We start from the raw sequence: 23,924 nt of genomic DNA on the forward strand, positions 1-23,924 counted from the left end.
GTGCATAGATTTTCCTAAGACTTTCCCCTTACCTGTGTGTAGGAACTGCTGCTCCAGTGTCCACTGCCAATATAATGGTATCATTATAAGCCATATTTGTCCCTGGATTGTCAACAAACCAGCCAGAAAATGTATCTGAACTTGGATTGGTTGATCTTTTCAGCCATGCACCATATGGGCTTGGTACATAGTCTGGTTTACTGATGGTGGTATCAACATATCCTGTGAAGTCAGAGCTTGTCACACTGGAAATAAAATAGAATAAGGCATTTTTAAAGCAATAAGTTATTCCTGGAATAATTCTGGGCTTTTGGAAAGGACTGAAAAAAATGTGTTCTGATCAACCTTTACACAAGAAGTTTTATGGTTAAAGTTGTCACTAATTTTGCTTCTTTATTTGTCAATTTAAAGACCTTAGAATATACCATTTGTCTCACATGCAAGTCTCGACCATCCCCTTATAAGAAATTAGAAAAATGTTCTCTTCACTCAAAATCCAAAATCTATTGATTAAAACAATATTTTATTTTAATAATAAGTAATATTCACGATCTCCCTGTACTTTCTGCCATATAAATGTTGACCTTAAACTTCTCATTTTTACCTGAAGTCATAATATATTATCGGCAAGACCCAATCACTGACTCCAGCGGTTCCTCCTGGGGTAACTATAAATATAACGTAATAATAAACATTAACCCTTATAACGAGAACAGGTATGGTGTATATGTAGAGACAACAACCCCAACCAGGATGAAAATGTCAGCCATAGATCTTCACTGAATGACAAGGAAATCCTCATACCCAAGTGCAGGCTGGAGCTTGCTCCAAAAACATCATTATACACAGGTACAACGAAAGAGCTGCCCCTAATTTATACTCAAGTAATGCAAAAACAAAATAAAAGTGAAAACGAAACAAGACGTAGAGAGGACAGAAATTCCTGACTTGGGACAGGTGTAAAAATATGGCGCCATTAAATTAAAGTACTTTGGCATTTGTTCATTTTTGTGCATACCATGAAACCTGTCTTAACCAAACCCATTTTGAACTTTAAAATGTGTTTGTTGTAGAAAAATGTTTGGTTTACCAAGATTCAACAACATTTACATTGATATATATTAGGATTTTTAAAAGTGTCTGCTTTAGACAGGTTTTCAGATTTATCAGGGTTCTGTTTCAACAGATTTCACTGTAATTAATCCAACATTGCGACAATTAATAAAAATTCTGCAATTATTTCTATCCTTGTATTATTCTGATAAATGTATGTATGTAAGTTGTTACAACAAAATAACTAGAAATACTGTGAGTAAGCTCAAAAAGAGAATACCCTGTGCTTTTCAATTGAGTTAAATGATAAATCCTAAGATGGCTTTTCTCCCTTTGACATGATCCAACAAAGAATCATACGCTTTCATGCACATACCAATCCAAAGATTCCAATAAAATTTCAACAAAATTCATTCAGCATATCAAGGAGTTGCACTGAATAGAAATGTGGACAGACAGACAGAAGGGTTAAGTTCTATTTAACCTATAAACAAGAATTTAACAATAGAAATAAATTGACTGTATATAAATCTATACATACTAGCACCAACTTGTGTAGTCACTAAGGAGGGGGAGCTGTAAGCACTGAGATCGGAGCCAGGGTTAACAGCTACAGAACAGGTGTATTCTGTCTCTGCCTTTATACCATCTGCTGATGTAAATGTGTAGGTGTAAGCTCCAGTAACTGTTCCAGTAGCTGGAGTGGTGCCATCAGTACATAGAACATGGTATACCCTGAAATATAGCACAAACGTATGGATTTCATTTTAACCACAAAAAATTGGCAAGACATGGAAATACACAAAAAATGCAGGGTTCTCACTAAAACACAAGCTTTTATGTATTGTTTGATTTGAAGAAAAAATGAACCACAATTGAAAAGGACAACCGTAGAAGGAATAAACAGCCACATCAACACATGATATATTATTTTCTCATTTTATCTATCAAGTGCCATAACTCTGAAACAACAAATCAGAAAAACAATTTAAAAAAAACCAACAGAAGCATTCCATAAACAATGACAAACCAATACCCAACTAAACTTTTTGGGATACTGCACCTTGTGCAGAGTGACAGACTGGCAGCAGTATTCAAAAGTATTCAAAAGTACATTTTCTTAAAGACAGACATATACAAAAGTCATGTGAAAATCAGATGTCCTTTGTTCACCAATAGATACAGATATATGCACGTATTACATTAAAGTATATCTAGTTTTTTGCTGCTTCAATATAAGCATGTTTAAATGAACCTTTTGAATAGACAATCAAAAGGACCAATTTGATTGACAAAAATTTCAGACAAGGTAAATAATATGATTAAGGCTTTGCCTATGAGGGATAGAGTTCTTTTGTACTCAAACATCTTTGAAAAATGTTGACGATGCACATCAACATTATTATATTTCAATCAACGACAATTTGCAAGACTTCCAATAACATGTGCTGTGCATCTGTGTTAAGTGTCAGTATCTGTAAGAATCAGGCAGTGGGTGAAACATGGTATGAAAAAACGCAACATTTTGATAGTTTAATTTGACTATTTTCACCATCAGAATCTTAGTAAAAGAGCAAGATTTTCAATATCACTTTGGTAAATTGAGATATAATTTCACTGAAATGCACTGTAAATGAACATATCAAGGGCAGATAACTCTGTCAAAAACCTCATTTTTCTAAAATTCTTTGAAAAAATTTCTGAGTAAATCAATTGTTGCAGAGACAAATAAAGAAATCAGCCTTGAGTGAAATTAAATTGTCAGATTGGTGCATTGTATCAGATTTTTCCATTTTGCCTGTTTCTTACAAATACTTACACAAAAGTTAAAACAATCACAGCCTAACTGCATACATCATTTCTAAATTACTTCACTTCCAACAGTACAATTTTGAGCCAATTATGTTTCATGCCATCGCTGACACTCCATCCCTATCATTAACCATACCTACCATGTTGTAGTAGCAGAGTCTGGCAGATAAGCAGTAGATGATACAGTATTGTTTGGTCTGACCCATGTCACTTGTATGCTGGTATCAGATAGTGCTACAGCATTCACATTTAATGGTGCTGAAAGAGAGCAAGAAAATATAAAAGTTCTGATCGATGCAACATTACACTTTGAACTGTTATTTGCCAGACAAGTGTGTGTGGTCTCTATGCTGATGGAATAGTGATACCCTTAAAATCAGACAATGATGACAATTTTTGCTGTCCTTAATTTTACTTTTGACTTTGTTAATGCCATGACTACAACATGCTAAAATTAGACTGCTAAATGTAGCAATCCTATTTCAGAGGTAGACCTAGAGTAAGGGAAACAACTCTAACAAATCATTAAAACGTTTGTATTCATCATTTTACATCAATCTCATGCAAGGATCAAAGTAACTTGGACTGATTTCATTCTGTTTCCAATGAAATTGAATATGATACAAACACATCACCGATTTAAGAGTTATGTATGTCCCTTACCCTAGGTCCACCTCCTTAAGTATAGCAAAAATCCAATAAACTGTTTCAGCGGAGATGCCTCCATGATGTCTTCAGTGATTTGGAAATGTTGAAAAAGTCTAAGCCCCATTGCTTTTATAGAAGAGTGGTATAATGTAAAACACTTAATCTTACTACCAAATTTTGAAAGAATCTAACAAATAGTTTTAGAGAGATGATTGAGGGATGAGCAGACTTATGCAGACCATTACTAATAAAATGTATGTGTATGTCTCTTGGAAATGACATGGGAAAATAAGTATCACACAAATTCATCTTGTTTTATTGCAAATTTTTTTCAAAATATATTTCTACACTTACAGCACAAAAACATTGAGGGATCTGCACTAAGGAAGTGAGGCAGTGATCCTGAAGCTCCAGAATCCAATACTATCCCAGCCGCAGCCACTGTCGTAGGTGGACTACCACACTCCCCTCCCGTGATGAGTTTCTTTACAATGGTCATGGTATCCAATAGGTAACAGTCACATCCTATATCATTATTACCAGTAAGAGTTCTGAAATATTTTTTTTAAGTCTTCAAAATCTTGTAATTTAAAGCATTTTGACAATTAGGTCTGCATATCTATTTTCAATTCAACATACACAAGCAATTATATATATTGTTCATGTGGAATTCATGTGATTAAAATGCATGTGAACTTCACATAAAATTATCATGATTTCTCAATGAAATTCACTTCACAAGAACTTCATGGGAACATTTTATGTGAAACAATTTTGCTTGTGTAGCAACCGGTAAGTTACGAACTCATTTCAAAATTAGATACATAAAAAAAACTGAAAAATAAAAAAACAAGGGCAAAACAGTTTACCCCTATCCTTCAGAGTGGATGTATTATAGGTCTTTACTATGATTTACCATTCATTTTACATAAAGACTTCTTCATATTTTCACATGTTTCATAGTACATGTATTGAAGTTCCCAGTTTAAGATTTCTGACTTTCTAGTTTTATTATTCATTGCATATTAAAGATGTTAATACAATAATTAATTTAAAGGTTTCATTTTCTGTGATTTGTTTCAATCTCAAATAAATTTAGTCAAAATAAATTAGTTTGAGATTGACAATTATCAAACATGAACTTGTACCATCTGAACAATTCAAACAAAACAAGTACCACATAAAATTCAGACACTGTCAATGGTAATGTGATTCATGGTGTAGAGAAAAACCCACCAAAAAAATGAAAATTTTTCAATCTATAAATTCCATACTTTCACATAATAATAATAATTTCTGCATTTTTTAGAAAAGCTTACATTTGTCTACCAGTAACTCAACCAAATGAAACCAAATCAAGAACAATAACTCTTTCAAAGTGTCAATTTCATGTACAATCTATATAATTTTAATCTCAAAAACACAGCAACCAAATGAAAAACTAAAAATAGTTGTGTGATCTATAACTGTTTCTAAACGAATAAAAGTGAGTTCAGTGGGTTTTTGACATGCATGAATCACTTTCTGTCTGATTTTTAGAAAGATTGTTACTTAAAACATCTACAAGTCAAGTTCTAAAATATTCGAAGTTGTACCTTAAATTACACAATACAATTTTACTTACAGAGTTTTGAATTTCTTACTGCCACCAAACTCTGTAAAGGCTTCAACTTCAAATGAAGCAATAAGATTATTACTAAGATCAAGCGACTTCAATTTCGTCATGTTAGGTAGTTTTGGGAAGAATATCAGTTCATTGTCTGCCAAGTCAAGTGTCTGTAGATTTCCCAGCATGGCGAAGGTCAGAGGCTCTATGTAGGTTAGGTTGTTATTACCGAGATCCCTATAATCAGTCATTAAAATGTATATTTTTTCCACACTCTTTGAAGGTTTTTATTTTGGAGAACAAATATCAATATTGTGGTTATAAATGATTGGGATACTGATAAATACAGAAGATTACTGAATATATAATGGAAGAAGCAAAACAAGTGCATCATGAAGTGTGTTCATTGTGTAATTAAGAAGTAAATGACTAAATATGTACATCCATATAAAGTAAAATGTAAATATCAAGTTAGAAAAAATAAATTCAATAAGCAATGTAAAAATTTTTAAAATACCAGTATTGTTACTGTTTGAAAATGACAAATTCAATTGATACACTTATGAAGTAAAAATAGAAATACTTACAGAAAAGTTAAATCTTGCAGAGCATCGAGTGTTCCTTTCTGTAGTTGTTTAACTCCATTACCAGACAGATCCAATATCTGGACATTACCATGGTTAAGGAAGGTAGTACTTGTTATCTCTGTCACTTTATTATTCTCCATGTATCTGGTAAAAAAATGATATTCTCAATGTAGTGGCATCTATGGTAGCTAGTGTACAGAATAAGTTGTCTTTCCTTTTACTTGCCAAAAAATTAAAGGGAAACAACTCTGGCCAAAAAAGAAAACGGACACAGACACAACCATGGACATCACCATGGCTCAGGAAGAAGGTGCTTGTTGTTTCTGTTACTTTGTTACTCTCCATGTATCTGGTAAAAAAATATATTTGCAAAGCAGTAGACAGAAACAATTTTTTGTCCCCCACTAACCAAAATTATGAAAGGGGAAACAACTCTGATAAAAAAAATGACAGGAAGGTGGTACTCTGTTATACTCCATGTATCTGATACAAACATGAACATTTTCAATGTAGTAGACAGAAATACTTTTCTGTTCCCCACTAACCAAAAAAAAAAGGGGGCAACAACTCTGGCAAAGAAATGACTGACACCATGGTTCAGGAAGGTGGTGGTCTGTTATACTCTGTGTATCTGATATAAAAATCAATATTCTTGAGGTAGTGGGCAGAAATAATTGTCTGTTCCCTGTTAGCCAAAAAAATTAAAAGGCAACAGCTCCGGGCAAAAAAAAAAAAAGAAATACAAACGTAACATGTATATGTACTTATACACCAAAAATATTGTTAACTTGTTGCTCAATGTTTCTCTTTTGTATTTAAACCTATCTTCATCTTTCTCAGGCTCTGCACATTAAGCTTCATAGTTACAGCTACAAATTAAAGAGTTTTATTGATGTGCAGCAACTTTCTTTCAATTTTTCTTATTAAGTACTTACATAGCAACCAGTCCTTTGTTTCCTAGAGCTACAGATGGATACTGGTCAATAGAATTATCACTCAAATATCTGAATTTAAAAAAAAAGAAAAAAAAAACAAGTGATATATCAAGGCGGCAACATGCTATGATGTACAGACGGACAGACTTATGGGTCAAAATTATTAATGCAATTTGTGTGGGTATAATAATTTAATAATAGGACATCGTTTATTCACTTTTTGAATATACCATAGTTCTTTGGAAATGAAACTTTTGAAGTTTAATGCCCATAAATTTTTATTTTGGTTGAATGTTGTGGGTTTTTTGTGATTTTTTTTTATTGCTGACAGCAGCAAACCTTAAATAATATATTTTTTTTAATTTTGAGATACTTATGGTAAAAATAAACTGATATTATATTTTAATGGTTATGCATCTCAGCTGCACGTAGTTGTGTTAGACATGAAAAAAAAATATTTTAAATGAAATTTGCAATTGCTCTTCTATAACTAGAGATTCTAATTGAACAGAAATTTCTTAGCATTTGTCTGCTAAATTTCTCTAAGATATCTTCTTAGATGCAATTAATTGTAACGGTACGTATAGAGATTAACTTCAGGGCAATTCATCACATGCAAATCTATAACAGAATGCTTCATGATGTGTTGAGCAGTAAAAAAAATGTATGTACTTACATTTGGTTAACCCAATTTGAGACATCCAATGCTGTTATTGGTATCTATCTATGAACTTACATTTGGTTAACCCTAGTGAGGACATCAAATGCTGTTGTTGGTATCTATCTATGAACTTACATTTGGTTAACCCTAGTGAGGACATCAAATGCTGTTGTTGGTATCTATCTATGAACTTACATTTGGTTAACCCTAGTGAGGGCATCAAATGCTTCATTGGTATCAATCTACCTTTGAACTTACATTTGGTTAAACCCAGTTAACAATCCAATGTTGTTATTGGTATCTATCTATGTACTTACATTTGGTTAACCCCAGCGAGGGCATCACAAGCTATTAATGGTATCAATCTATGTACTTACATTTGGTTAACCCTAGTGAGGGCACCACAAGCTGTTAATGGTATCCATCTATGAACTTACATTTGGTTAACCCTAGTGAGGGCATCAAATGCTGTTATTGGTATCTATTTATGTACTTACATTTGGTTAACCCTAGTGAGGGCATCAAATGCTGTCATTGGTATCAATCTACCTTTGAACTTACATTTGGTTAAACCCAGTTAACAATCCAATGTTGTTATTGGCATCCATCTATGTACTTACCTTTGGTTAACCCGAGTTGAGACATCCAGTGCTGTTATTGGTATCTATGTATTTACATTTGGTTAACCTCAGTGAGGGCATCAAATTCTGTTATTTGTACCTAGCTTAGAACTTATATTAGGTTAACCTGAGTTGAGCCATCCAATGCTGTTATAAGTATCTATCTATGTACTTACATTTGGTTAACCCGAATTGAGACATCCAGTGCTGTTATTGGTATCCATGTATTTACATTTGGTTAACCTCAGTGAGGGCATCAAATTCTGTTATTTGTACCTAGCTTAGAACTTATATTAGGTTAACCTGAGTTGAGCCATCCAATGCTGTTATTAGTATCCATCTATGTACTTACAATTGGTTAACCCCAGTGAGATCATCACATGCTGTTATTGGTATCTATCTATGTACTTACATTTGGTTAACCCCAGCGAGGGCATCACAAGCTATTAATGGTATCAATCTATGTACTTACATTTGGTTAACCCCAGTGAGAGCATCAAATGCTGTTATTGGTATAAACTGCATACTGTTAGACTCCATAAATAAAGTACCAGCTATAGAGGAACTGTTGGCAAAGATAGAACCATGAAGGGTCTTCAAACCATTGTTATTAAGATATCTGAAATAGATTGAAGATGGCATAAGTAGCCTTAAAACTGAATGCTTAAGTCAACATAAACATATCATGAAAAATGAAGCACAGAATGTAAATATGGTGTATTTTTTTGTGTATTACTTCCAATCATTGTATTAAGTAGCTGTCTTTTTAAGATTCATGCAAAATCTGAAAAATATGATACACCCCAAAAAAGGCTACATATTTTTATTTTTTGTAATTATGTTGTTTTGTGGGTCTATATTATGAAATGTGTAATTATTCATTCAAATCTGCCTGCTCTTAGGAGATAATCAACATTGAAAATCCAATAGATTCTTTTGTATTTGAGTGTCATTTACAGAGTTATCTCCCTTTCTTTTGAATTCTACAGTGCATTCTATACAATTTTTATCTCCCAAGAGCATGGGTTATATGAAAAACCACATATTTATTTCAGTTTACTATGACATTTCAAACAAAATATCAAAAATTAAAATATGTAGGCTTTTTACCCATGAATCACATTTTTCATGATTCTTATCTGTAGTGCTACTTAAAAAGATAGCAATGAAATAAGAAAAGGAGCTTCTATCTATGACGACAAACATACTTGTACCAAAACAAAAAATAAATTCCACTAAGCAATTTTTGAGTAAGGATTGAATAAAGAATGTTTACTCTAGAAAAGAGCAATAAAAAACAATAAACACATCAAAGAACGGCAAATAAATCATTCTATTGTGACGAATATGTCTGCCAAGTTTCATGATGTGACCTAGCTCCTATTTATTTAACAAACACTGTATATATATGACCAACTTTGAGACAGTTCAAACTTTGAGAACTGTGAAGCGGTTTATGAACAAGCAATAATTGTCTCTAAACTAAATTGTTCTTTGTGCTGATGTGACCGCTGATTTACTGATAATGACGCAATAGCATGCAAATGCTATTCAATCACCACTGGTATATTCATGCTGCAATGGAAGAGGAAGGTTTAACACTTGTAAAAAAATATGCCAAATATTAAAGCATTCCTAACAGTAGAAGCTGTAAAATCTATTACAGAAAAGTGTAAAGGATGAATGATAGCTCCAATGCTAACGAGTGGAGGTAAATGATAAACCCATCATCTCAGGGGTTTCATCATCAGTTTGCAATGCAGGTACCTTTGGTTTTCTAGGAAGTCCTTTTCATCATTTTGTTTCATAAAAATGTATGAAATTTTGAAATTCAGGAGGTACCTTTCAGTAGTTTAAAAGTGTAAAAGTATCTGGTACCGCCTCTTAATGAAAGGCCTGTCATCTACAGATAACTTACAGATCATCAGAAAGTACTACTTTATCAAAAGCATTCTCTTCTATATATTCTATCTTGTTGTTCTGTAAGTATAAATCTCTAGCTTGGATATCAACAAAAGCTGATGCAGGTATATGTGTGATCTCTAAATTACTCAACGTACTGAAAAAAAATATAGAGAGAGAAACTGAATTAACTGTAATGAACAAATCTGTTTAATATTGTTTTGTGGACTAGCAACTACAGTACCTGAACCGATCCATGCAACAAAATTGCGATTGGTCATCGATCATCGATCAGTTTCCGATCAGTCATCGATCTATCAACCGGTGATCGCATCACGTGACCACAGAGCGGTCACTCTAATTTTACGGTTTTTGTTGTTTTCTTTGTTAATTTTACACATATTTACATAATGTAATAGATTTAAACATCAATTTATACATTTATTTAACATTTCCATAATTTGAAACAGATCATTCCTCATACAGAACAAAACTGCGATCAGATCGGTCACCGATCATCGGTAATCGATCTGTCATCAATCAATCAGTCAGTGGTCATTGATTCATCAAATCTTTGCTTGGATCGATTCAAGGAGTCTATAAGAATACAGTGGAAAAAGAGTCAGGGTGCATTGCTCAGATTTGACCCTAAAACAGGAAACATTAAAGAACTGCACAGAAAAAAAAGGAGGCATAATATTGACAAATTATAATCAAGAAATGAGTCCTTTTTCATTGCAAATTTAATGAGTTGGCAGACAGATAAACGGGAAGATGAACAGATGGCCAGACAGACAAGCAAATTTTCTAAGTGTATCACATAAAACCTCTCCACTTCATGTTGTGGGTATAAGAAGCAACAAAAAAAATCTCTTGATAATAAAACCAAGTTTCATATTTAAAAAGTGTCTGGTTTAAAGATTTCAGATAATTTAGGTTCCACTGTACTAATACTTACAAATCTTTGCTTAATGAGATACCAACAAATGATCTACTTTCTAATGTCTTCAACGGGTTGTTAGCTAACGTGATCGACTCATAATTTACATTGTCAAATGCTCCACTACGGATCACTGAAATCTGGTTGTTGGATAAATCACTAAAAAGAATTCATGGTATGATTTTTTTTTCATGATATTACGGTAAATAAGTTGCATACTTTGTAATACTGTGAAAATACTACTGTTCATGGGGTACCAATGTTCATGGTTTTCGTAGGTAGACCAATCCACGAAATTTGGTTCCCAACGAAAAGTAGATTTCCACTGATGTGTATACTAACCACCTCAAAACCACGAATTCAAGAATTCTAGAACTTGTGTCTCGTCCAAAAACCACGAAAATTGGTATCCACGAATAAAAGTACTTTCACAGTAGGTTTACCCCCACTATCATTCTGTATAGTTGAAAAAAGGAATGTCCAATCAAACAGGAAGTAGATATTGGAGAGCAACTAAAAATAGCTTACAATCTTTGTCCTATCTATCTAAAGCCACATACCAAATTTTAAATCAAAATGTCCAGTGGGAGCCAAGATTTTTTTTTTTTTTTTTACAAAAAATTTGGATGGACAGAAGGATGGACATGGTGAATCCAATATATGACTAATTGGTTGAGTGGGGATATAAAATTTATTGTGTGAAACTGAGATAAATCAATGATTAATCCAAATATATACTTAATGATTATAAAAAGTTGTGTTGGTTATAAATAAGCATTGATGTGTAAAAAACCAGCTAGATAAAATAAATGTAACACTTACAAATATTGACCATTCATATTTTTAAAGGTATTAGACTTTATCTCTGTTACTCTGTTGTTTCTGGTATAATAGTATAATGCTGTTAGGTCAGAAAAGTCACCAACAGAGGGCAACACTGTCAACTTGTTGTTTTGCAAATAGCTGAAAAAAGACAAGTACATTGTACAAGCTGCGTCTATGTCATGTAATCACAAAAACAGGGCATCAAATAAGACATCAAATGACAGCTCTCTACTGTGTTGAATTTAATATCAATGATAGGAACATCAGATCCAACTCAAATCATTTAATATTCAAAGAAAGATAACTCCAATTCATTAAAATATTTTGGGGGTTAAAAACAACTTATAATGACCTTAACTTTTGTGTAAATAATTCAACCAAACTGAAATTCAAACTTGATCAGTACCTTATGACACCCAATAAGTACACAAACCACAAGTTCTTATTTCCAACAAAATGTAAACGATGTTCAAATGAAATCCAAAAATTTTAAAATTCCAAACAAAAAATGTGAGATTTAGACAAAACTCATAAAATATATAAAAGTGTCTTCACAGAACATGCAACTATTTAAGTGCAAATCCATAAAATGTTCTGACACAGTCAATGGTGCAGCTGATACAAAGTGTCGAAAAACCATCAAACAAGCAATGCTTAATCAGTCAATATATGCCATTTTTTTACCAAAATATTGTTATTTTATACACAGATAGATCTGTACTATAAAGAAGGCCATACATTCATCACACTCTCAAATCTACTTAATCAAGAACAACAAAATGCAAATTTGAAATACGATTTACAATTGTTATTTCAAAAGTACATCATTTACATGACAAATAAAGTACCAGAACTGATTCGTGCAACAAAAAATGTAATTGGTCATCGTTCACTGATTTCTGATCAATCATTGATCCATCAAACCAATCTATTAACCCAGTGATGGCATTACTTACCACAAAGCAGTCAGTATATTTTAAGGATTCCGTTGTTTTATTTGTCCATTTAACACATTTAATTCACACAATACAATAGATTTAAACATCAAATAATGCTTTTATTTTACATTTGCTATATTTTTAACGGATCATCTGTCATTTAACTTATCAATACTGCAATCAGATCTGTCACTGGTCATCAGTTATCGATTCGTCAGCGATCAATCAGTCACTAGTTATCGTTCCTTCAAATCATTGTGCAGATCAGTTCTGGGACTATATCACTCCAGCCAAGAATCATGCAAAATGTGATTCACGGTTGGAAAGCCTACATATTTTTATTTTTGATATTTTGTTTAAACCGTAAGAAACACAAAGTAACATGTGGCTTTTCATATAACCCTTCTTCTTAGAAGATACAAATTATATAGAAAAATTTACTGAAGAATTCAAAATTCAGGGAGATAACTCTACAAACGACACTAAAATACGATATCAACTGTTGGATTTTCAATGTGAATTATCTCCTAAAATCAGACAAATCGGAATGAATAATTATATATTTTATCATATAGACCTACAGAGCAACTTAATAACAAAAATAAAAATGTGTAGCCTTTTTTCAGGTGTATCACATGTTACAGAATTCGCATGACTCTTACAAAGACTACTACTCAAATTAAGTGTTTGTACCTGTTACTGCATCAGTTAAAGTCAAGTTGGTAATTATTGACAGCCTTATCTTTCAAAAGACTACTAAGTAACTATCTAACTTACAAATACTCCAGATTAGTGAAATGATCAAATGTTCCGTTTTCAATATAAGCAAGATCATTGTTCTGAATAAAGAACCAGTAAATATTAGGACTGTCTTCAAACATCTTCTTCGTTAACCATCCAATGTTGTTACCATTTAGTGAACTGTAAAATCAACATGAAACCTGTTAGCCAATGCCAACAAATGATAGGCACACATTCCAACTTCAGTGTATGGTCAAATTATTCACTGATTACTGTATGGCAGATAATCTTCTCTGGGTGCTTATTATAGAAGTCTAGATCTGTCTAAAAACGGCAAAATAAATTCCAAGAAATATTTTATATTGGTTTAAGTACATTTTACACCAAAAACTTCAAAATTTTTGGTATACCTTTTTCCCTAAAAGTTGTGAATTTTACACCCGCTAAAAATAACCAGCCATATGGTAATCAAACTGAATTTGTCTGAAATCAAATTCAACAATATGGTACACCTATATAAAGCTCGAGTCTAACTACCACCTGGCTGCATGCCTGTGACAGGCAGTTACAGCAACAACTAATATTTCAAAAAAGTGTGATGGCTTGTATGACAAACTGATAATGTTTAAACAATACAACTCCCTTCCCTTCTTCTGAGAAGGGGTATAAAAACAGTCTGAATGATAGTCAGCAAAAAAACACCATCAATATTCACTTTTCACAATAACGTGAAAGTTGATTACTTCCTTATACTCGCATTGTTTTAAGTTAGTCGGAGGAGAGGGGTGACACATATAAATACTTACAGCTCTCTTAAGCTAACACAGTTATCAAAGGCATCTTCTGGTATGACATCTATATCATTATTTGCCAGGTTCAGAATTCTCAGAGCTGTCAAGTTAGTGAAGGGGTTCTGATGGGTAAATCTAAACTCATTGTTGTGTAGTTTTCTGCAATAAAATTTGAGCTTTTGTTAATCTGACCTCGTTAAGTCATTTGTTTATACTTTGTCTTACCTTTGCCTTGCCTTATGTGTCATTATTTGTTTTTTGTTAAATAATGCGTGATCGTAATTTGCTTTGAAGTCCTGACAATTAGATATTAATTGTTAGCATAATGGCATGTCAGAATAACATGTAACTTTCATTTACTTTTGTTGCATTGTACGTATTATTTTGCTTATTTTATGATCTTGTTGTGTGTCTGTCTTCCATGACTGGTATTTGTCCCTGGATTACCTTCCTTTGATTTCCGCTAGAATCTTGGTTTCCTTTGATTACTCCCTCAAATAAAGTTTGATTAAAATCCATTGAACAGTTTAAGGGAGGTTGCACATACAAAGTACCTGAAGGAGGAAAAGTTTGTTACAAGGCACTTCAGAATTTAATAGATCAATATTTTAATATAAAGACAAAATAGTGTACTTACAGTTCCCTCAGAGTATCTGGAAAAGCTCCATTTTCCACAACTAATATTTTGTTTGAATTTAAATTCCTGAAAATCAATGCAAAAAAACATTACTGAAGTTAAATAAGCTTTTTTTTTCATGCCAAAAAATATCTGTGTTATATGTTTAAGTAAATCTCTGCACTATATTATTTCAAGTCCATAAATAATGCTGAAATTTGAAACATTGTTTTAAAGCCACACTTCAATATAAAATTGGAAAATCAAGCAAGGCAAACATCATTAGCCAAATTTCACAGTAAAACATCAATATATGAAGTCTTTAAATACATCAATATTCACTTACAGACTAGTAAAATTGACAGTTTTGAATGTGCCTTCTGGAATGGCTGTTAACTTGTTGCCTGCCATATTAAGTAGCCTGAAGTCCTGTAAGGCAATTGTCTTGGCAGCTTTGGGAACATATTTGAAGAAATTGTAAGCAATATTTCTGCAAAATAAATAGGAAAAATGGTTCAAAGACAGAAATGGCAGAATTTTTTTTTTTTTTTCAAGAAGTTGATGTCAAACAAACCTATTCAGATCTCATAATATGGGACCCATAACTAATGCTGGATACCAAATATCAAGAGGCTGCAATAAGTACAGTACCTGAACCGATCCGTGCAACAAAAACTGTGATCAGTTATCTATCACCGATCAGTTTTCGATCGGTCATCAATCGTTCAAACCGAACCATTAAACCGGTAATCGCATCACGTTGCATAGATCGGTTCAAGGACTGTACTTGTTGAGAAAATTGTTACAAAAGTAATTTCCATGCCCTCAATCCACTGCCTGCCAGACCAACATTTACCATACGATAACCTAATTTTCGCATGAGAAATTCAGCTAAATATAATCTACTCAAGTATTTAAAAACTGTACCTTTAAAAGAGGACCATGCAAAAAAGTTTGAGTTATCCAAGGTTCGAGTAATCTGAGGTCGAGGATAGACCGGAAATACTAGTAGTATGGGCCATGATTGTTTCTGTATTTACATCATTTGTTATGCTTGTACATGTACATGTACTTCACTTTACCTAAACTGTTTCCTTTACTTTTTCTTATGGCCTTTGCAATTCGATTAAGCCTTTTTAAGGTGACCATTTAGATTACACTGAAAAAATTTTAAAAAATGGTCTACAATTTTGGCTAACAATTTGAACCAAAGGACATCTGGCCATTTCTGATTTCCAGACAGATCTATTGGATTCATAAGTCAAAGATGTACAGAATGTGCTTTAAGATCAATAATAGTAAAGTTTCATCAACCTTCTTAAAATTCAAATACAATGCTATATTTTAGAAGTGACAGATCAATAATCAATAGCTCACAGACCAATAAACTTTAAATCCCTACATGTATTTATAAACAAGGCAAAATTAAAAACTTACAATTCAACAAGACTAGTAAGACAATCAAAAGCATTATCAGGGACCACATCATCATCCAGCAGGTTACTGGGCAAGTGAAGCACAGTCAAAGACGTCAAGTTACAGAACTCTTCTGCATCTACAGCCGGTATCAAGTTGTATCCAAGGTATCTATAAATAAAAAGAGATTAAGATGTGGCAATAAATATTTTTGAATTTTTTATTAAGGCATTAAATCCTTCTAAATTTTTTTACCTAATTTTCAACTGGATATTTATTATTATCTTCTTATAATCATCTTATTCATGTATTTCTTTATTATTTTGAAAATACTATCCAGAGTTCAAGAGAATGCAACCCCTCATTTTTTTTTATTTGTCAATTATAGTAAAAGAGTAATCAAGGGAACCCAGGTTATAGCAGTAATCAAAAGAATGTAATCCAGGGACAAAGACCAGACATGGAAAACAAACATACACAACAAAGAACATAAAGAAACTAAAATCACACATACAAAGTAACAAAAGCAAATGAGCAACTCGGACTCCACTAAAAACTGGGAGCATGGACCAGGTGCACTTGTAGGGTAAGCGTCTTCTGTTTTTCTAAATACACCCGCTGAATTGCTCAAAATTAGGGCAAAAATAGTAAATAACAACATGAAAAAACCCTTATGAAATTCTATGGATCCACGCCTGCACTTGAACTTATGTCACAGTGAAATATTTTAAACTTTGTGGTTAGCCCAATGCCATTATCTTTAATCAAAATAAACTTTTGTGCTAAAACAGATGAAAGCCCATCTCCATTTTTTGGTGATCAACTTCCTATACCTATGAAGCAATATCACTGTAGTTCTTAAGCAGAAATGGAAGGGAACTTCCTTCAATGAAGACAAATATTGCTATCAAAATAAATCAAAATCCCTAAAAAATTATTTATTTATTTATTATACAATACTTATAAAGTGCCTTTCTAATACTAAAATTACTCTAAATAAAAATAAGTTACAAATAAACACAATTTCCCCTTAAATAAAAATAATTATATTAAAAAAAATTGCAAGATTAAAACAAAGAAAAGTGCATGTGAATCTAAATTATTTAAAGAAAAAAAAATCACATACATTTACAAGTTAATACACACAAGTAAAATTTGGAATTTATGAAAAAAATATCTATAAGATTAATAAAATAGGAAAGGCAGCAAACGACATAAAATATTTAAGGGTTAATTTATACCTTTAAAAAATTTATAAAACCGAGATTCAAAAAAAAAATTATTTGCATTATTGTAAAATTAAAAATGAAAAACAGAAAGACAGACAGTGGTATTCCATAATGTGATTGTCACTGAGACAGGCATATAAAAGCATCAAGGAAAGTTTAAATTTCATCCATTTCTGTCAAAATTCAAAGGGGAATAACTCCCACAATAGTTCAGGGAATCAAAACTTTCTTGTAATTTACACAATTAAATATCAGGTCCTCACTACCTTAAAAAATTATGAATTTCAATGCAATAGTTTCCGAAAAGTTGCCCATAAAAAAGTGTGATGAACAAACAGACAGGCGGATGGTTATACAGACAGCCAGACAGGACAAAAACAACATGTTCCCCCCCAAAGTTCGGGAGACATAACAATATCATACAAGGTACAATTTTGTACATATAAATTACAAAATCAACCACTTTAACCCCTAAATTTTTATTATATCTTAATGTCAGTATCAAGTCTTAGGTAATGAACCAAACTCCTCAAGACATCAATCATCATTTCTGATTTAATATGCAGTTGCAAGTGTTGTCGTACTAGGCATAATCCCACTATATGATTGCAAACAAGTCCTTTACAATGTATGCCCCAAGTATAACCCCACTATCTGATGGCAAACAAGTCCTTTACAATGTATACCCTATCTATACAAAATGGTACAAGGTATAACCCCACTATCTGATGACAAACAAGTCCTTTACAATGTATGCCCAAAGTATAACCCCAAAATCTAATGGCAAATAGGTCCTACCTATATAATGTGGCAAAAGGGACAACCCACTATCTGATGGTAAACAGGCCCTTTACAATTTATGCCCTATTTATATAATGTGGTACAAGGAACAACCCCACTATCTGATGGTAAACAGGCCCTTTACAATGTATGCCCAATCTATACAATGTGGTACAAGGGACAACCCAACTACCTGATGGTAAACAGGCCCTTTACAATGTCTGCCCTAAGTATAACCCCAATATCTGATGGTAAACAGGCCCTTTACAATGTATGCCCTATCTATATAATGTGGTACAAGGTATAACCCCACTATCTGATGGCAAACAGGTCCTTTACAATGTATGCCCTATCTATATAATGTGTACAAGGGACAACTCAACTATCTGATGGCAAACAGGCCCTTTACAATTTATGCCCTATTTATATAATGTGGTACAAGGAACAACCCCACTATCTGATGGTAAACAGGCCCTTCACAATGTATGTCCTATCTATACAATCTGGTACAAGGGAACAACCTGATGGTAAACAGGCCCTTTACAATGTATGCCCTAAGTATAACCCCAATATCTGATGGTAAACAGGCCCTTTACAATGTATGCCCTATCTATATAATGTGGTACAAGGTATAACCCAACTATCTGATGGCAAACAAGTCCTTTACAATGTATGACCTATCTATATAATGTGATACAAGATATAACCCCACTATCTGATGGCAAACAGGCCCTTAACAATGCATGCCATATCTATATAATGTGTACAAGGTACAACCCCACTACCTGATGGATAACAGGTCCTTTACAATTTATGCCCTATCTATATAATGTGGTACAAGGTATAACCCCACTATCGGATGGTTAACAAGCCCTTTATAATGTATGCCTTATCAATATAATGTGTACAAAGGACATCCCCACTATCTGATGGCAAGCAGGTCCTTTACAATGTATGCCCTAGGTGTAACCCCACTATTTGATGGCAAACAAGTTCTTTACGATGTATGCCCTATCTATATAATGTGGTACAAGGTATAATCCCACTATCTGATGGTTAACAGGCCCTTTATAATTTATGCCCTATCTATATATGGTGGTACAAGGTATAACCCCATTATCTGATGGCAAACAGGTCCTTAACAATGCATGCCCTATCTATATAATGTGGTACAAGGTATAATCCCACCATCTGATGGCAAACAGGTCCTTTACAATGTAAGCACTATCTATATATTGTGGTACAAGGCACTATCTGATGGCAAACAGGCCCTTTACAATGTATGCCCTACCTATATAATGTGGTACAAGGGACAACCCCACTATCTGATGGCAAACAGGTCCTTTACAATGCCTTTATCTACAGTCGAACCTCGTTAAGTCAAAGTTGAAGGGACCATGCAAAAAAGTTTGAGTTATCCGAGGTTCGAGTAATCTGAGGTCGAGGATAGACCGGAAATACTAGTAGTATGGGCCATGATTGTTTCTGTATTTACATCATTTGTTATGCTTGTACATGTACATGTACTTCACTTTACGCGGTACTTCGTAATGTCATGCGTTTCATATCGGAAGATATTTTTTGTATGTTGTAATCATGTTTGAAATACTGAACAGCACCGAATGTTATAGCGAAATTTCCTTTTTATTTTTTCTATATCAAAAATGTCATATTTCATAACATGCTACTTTGTTTAATGCACAATCAGGAGTATCATCAAACCATGTGCTCTACATTATTACGATAAAATTTCAGATTCACTAGCAAAACGAACGTAGTCATTGAAATATCCTTACTATCGCCCATTTGAAGTTTCATTAAATAGTCAGATACCATTACAATTCATCTGTATTTTTTAAATTTTTTTTTCAAAATATCAAAATATCTGATATCACTGTTAGTGTAAATTCGGACGTGTTATTAATACAATTCGTTTCTTTTAACAACACATGCAATTTTAAATTAATTAAATAAACAAATCAAACCATAAAGAGTGTCAACAAATTAATTTTAAAAGCCACACTAATTGTTGTTAAAACACACTTTGATCATGGTTTGTAATAAAGCAATCAGTTTTCCACTAATTAGTTCACTTCAAGACATCAGGTTTAATTAACCTCGAACTCCTATCGAGGGGACTGATTGATTACCTCGAGTTATCCGAGGTTTCGATTCATCCGAGTTCGAGTCATCCGAGGTAAAATTGTATTGGAGGGGAGTTTTGCTGGGATTTTCTAATTAGTTCGAGTTATCTGAGATTTGACTAATCCGAGTTCCACACATCGAGGTTCGACTGTATATAATGTGGTACAAGGTATAACCCCAATATCTAATGGTAAACAGGTCCTTTACAATGTATGCCCTATCTATATAATGTGGTACAAGGGACAACCCCACTATCTGATGGCAAACAAGTCCTTTACAATGTATGCCTTATATATATAATGTGTACAAGGGAAGACCTACTATATGATGGCAAACATGCCCTTTAAAATGTATGCCCTATCTATATAATGTGGTACAAGGTATAACCCCATTATCTGAGGGTTAGCAGGTCCTTCACAATGCATGTCCTATCTATATAATGTGGTACAAGGTATAACCCCACTACCTGATGGTTAACAGGTCCTTTACAATGTATGCCCTATCTATATAATGGGGTACCAGGTATAACCCCATTACCTGATGGTTAACAGGTCCTTAACAATGTTTGCCCTATCTTTATGTGGTACAAGGTATAACCCCATTACCTGATGGCTAACAGGTCCTTTACAATGTATGCCCTAAGTATAACCCCATTACCTGATGGTTAACAGGCCCTTAACAATGTATGCCCTATCTATATAATGTGGTACAAGGTATATCCCCACTACCTGATGGTAAACAGGCCATTTACAATGTATGCCCTAAGTATAACCCCACTACCTGATGGTTAACAGGCCCTTAACAATTTATGCCCTATCTATATAATGTGGTACAAGGTATATCCCCACTACCTGATGGTTAGCAGGTCCTTTACAATGTATGCCCTATCTATATAATGTGGTACAAGGTATAACCCCACTATCTGATTGCAAACAAGTCCTTTACAATGTATGCCTTATCTTTATAATGTGGTACAAGGTATAACCCCATTATCTGATGGTTAACAGGCCCTTTATAATTTATGCCCTATCTATATAATGTGGTACAAGGTATAACCCCACTATCTGATGGTTAACAGGCCCTTTACCATGTATGCCCTAAGTATAACCCCACTACCTGATGGTAAACAGGCCCTTTGCCATGCATGCCCTATCTATATAAAACAACATATCAACTAATTGAAATAAATCCATCCATTGGGAGTCAAGATGTAATGTGACAAATATTGGATGAACAGAATGACAGACAGAGAAACAGACATGGTCAGCCTTTTCTTTCCAAATCCTCAACAACCAGACAAAATAATAGAGGACTGTAAAGGATTCAACTATCCAAAAAATAAATGTACACATCATTTCACTAGCCTAAATCAATTTTTACCAGCAGTGGGCTTCGTGCTATTTGCTGAAGACGAGCAGTGCAAGGTGATTCAAATAAACCATCGAGTCACTGAGTGGGGAAATAATACAGATTTATGGACTACTTACAGCTTGTTAAGGTATCTAAGTGTATACCAGGACTTGTAAGCTAGTTTTTTATTGGTGTAGGCATGCTGCATTGTCACTGGGAAGCCATCTTGAGTGTATTCCGTAGCATTCACTATCTTATTGTGATCAGCATATCTGTAAACATGACAATATGTCCTTTAATAATACATAATGCAAAAACTATCAGATCAATTTCCAATACTACTTTTCAGCTACAAACCAAATGAATCACAGATAAGCATCTACCAGTGAAGAGCTTCCTTAGAATGAATTTCAATATACATATGAATATTTAAATAAAACTTTAACTTTAGAAATGAAAGTTTCAGAACTGTTGTTGATAATACTTAATGTCATTTTTTTTTACATGCATACTGACTGTTCTTATCAGACTGGTATTATAATTTATTTCAAACTGATTTATTTGTAAACACTCATGGTGCTTTCCCATTTATATCGCCTGAACATAGCTGAAATATTGCTGCTCGAGCGTTAAACCCCAACAATCAATCAATCAATCAATCCGATTTATAACATAACATCACGCTGACTGTGACATCAAAGTAGTACATGAACTACAACTCCCCATATTAGGGTTAGTATAATACTAGAAAGAAAGTATGTCGTAATTTTTTAAACTGATGTTATTCTTTCAACATTTATACCATACCTTCTCTACCCTATTTATAAAGCATGCCAGTAGTAGTAATCAATACAGTGAGAACTGTGATCAGGAACATCCCAAGACCATACAGAAAATCATGACAAATAGGACAGGTAGTTGGAATTCACAGGTTAAAAAATGTAATTGCAAATTTTGGTATCAGGTGCCGCTGGCAGAGCAGGACATGCTTACCCTTCTGGAGCACTTGATGACACTCTCGGTCTTTTTGTACTAGTTCATATTGGTAATGCTAGTTTTTTGGCATGACGTTTAGTTTTTAAGTGTAATTTTTTTTTTATTCGGTTTGTTACATTATGAATGTAGATCATCTCTGTTACGTGTGTTCATGTTTAGGCAATGTTTTTTACGTTTACATATTTGAATCATCCCACTGCTTATGCTTCTGTATTTTTTGCCCATATTAACAGAGTAATAGATAACACTTTAGATATGACTATAATTCCTACCATGTAAGGTAATCCCTAATACAAATTTCAGCAAAAGAATAGACTTACATTTCTCTCATGGCTAAGTACTCCTGTTCTGAAAGTACTTGGTGTGGAAAGTAAGGCAATTCATTATCACTTATCCATCTGAAATTATTACAGATACGGTAGTAATATCATTAAAACATTGTCTAGTTTTCATTATTATCTGCTTCCTATTGTGTTAAAAAGTATTACCATCACATGTTTTACCTGAACAAAGTTTCCAATTAAACTCTCAATTCAATAGTGATAGTGAATTTTGTCAGACATTGAGACCAGGGGAGCAGAGAAACTATACACATTGTTAAAATAAATTGGGAAATTTTGTATGTATCTCTTTATTTTGGCATGTCTTAAAGATGCCAAAATTTAACACCCCAAAAAATCGTGAGTGCTAAAATTGTCAATGAAAAGGTTTTGGTAACCACCAAAATTAAAACACCAAAATAAAACACCCATATTTTGGGAGAAAACCACAAAAATGACCAGACACCAAAATATCCTGATTTAGAGTTTCCAGCACAGCAGGAGATTATAAAATTATCAATATCTGAAACATATTAATAATATTTGATATTTTGTGACAATAAAAAATGTTGTCATAATATATGAAATTGAACTGTAAAATCATGAGTTATGTGATTTTTAACATATGTATAATAGAAAAATTCACAATTAGTAGTGTTATTTGCAGTCAACATTGGTAGAAAGTATGGCAAATCCATAAAGGTTAAGACCTTTGACAATATGATGGTGATGAGATTATCTCCAAGAGAGACAGTATACTTACAGATTGGTGAGGTTCCCATTAATATTATAGAAAGCATCATAATAGATAAACTTCATGGGTGTATCCTGACTGTGTAATCTGAGGGTTATCAGTGTGTTCATATTGGTAAAACTAAGACTTGTTACTGTTTCTATATGGTTATGTATTAAATCCCTGAAAAAAAATCTTCCATAAAAATTTGGCCATGCATTTAACAATAATCAGGATGTAAAAGGATTCACACTTTACTACACTTAACTATAGGCAATTT

At 33.2% G+C, this 23,924-nt stretch overlaps 1 protein-coding gene across 2 annotated transcripts in view; it reads right to left on the reverse strand.

Moving 5' to 3' along the window:
• LOC148610318 (uncharacterized) overlaps window positions 1–23,924 on the reverse strand; it is an 89,828-nt gene that overhangs the window by 44,426 nt on the left and 21,478 nt on the right. For both annotated transcript variants that reach the window (XM_088542729.1, XM_088542730.1), the window contains exons 13-32: window positions 23,675–23,827; window positions 22,912–22,989; window positions 21,733–21,867; window positions 16,113–16,262; window positions 15,022–15,165; window positions 14,697–14,762; window positions 14,075–14,218; window positions 13,305–13,448; window positions 11,587–11,727; window positions 10,783–10,923; window positions 9,841–9,981; window positions 8,395–8,541; window positions 6,642–6,710; window positions 5,707–5,850; window positions 5,138–5,356; window positions 3,868–4,064; window positions 3,006–3,123; window positions 1,595–1,788; window positions 605–668; window positions 33–245 (exon numbers count right to left, since the gene is read on the reverse strand). In XM_088542729.1, coding sequence (XP_088398855.1) covers window positions 33–245; window positions 605–668; window positions 1,595–1,788; window positions 3,006–3,123; window positions 3,868–4,064; window positions 5,138–5,356; window positions 5,707–5,850; window positions 6,642–6,710; window positions 8,395–8,541; window positions 9,841–9,981; window positions 10,783–10,923; window positions 11,587–11,727; window positions 13,305–13,448; window positions 14,075–14,218; window positions 14,697–14,762; window positions 15,022–15,165; window positions 16,113–16,262; window positions 21,733–21,867; window positions 22,912–22,989; window positions 23,675–23,827 — 2,802 coding nt within the window. The remainder of the gene's footprint in view (window positions 1–32; window positions 246–604; window positions 669–1,594; window positions 1,789–3,005; window positions 3,124–3,867; window positions 4,065–5,137; window positions 5,357–5,706; window positions 5,851–6,641; window positions 6,711–8,394; window positions 8,542–9,840; window positions 9,982–10,782; window positions 10,924–11,586; window positions 11,728–13,304; window positions 13,449–14,074; window positions 14,219–14,696; window positions 14,763–15,021; window positions 15,166–16,112; window positions 16,263–21,732; window positions 21,868–22,911; window positions 22,990–23,674; window positions 23,828–23,924) is intronic.

Source organism: Perna viridis, chromosome 8 (assembly GCF_037379345.1).
Source record: "Perna viridis isolate PV_CMFRI_1.1 ecotype Kerala chromosome 8, ASM3737934v1, whole genome shotgun sequence".
NCBI lineage: Eukaryota > Metazoa > Mollusca > Bivalvia > Mytilida > Mytilidae > Perna > Perna viridis.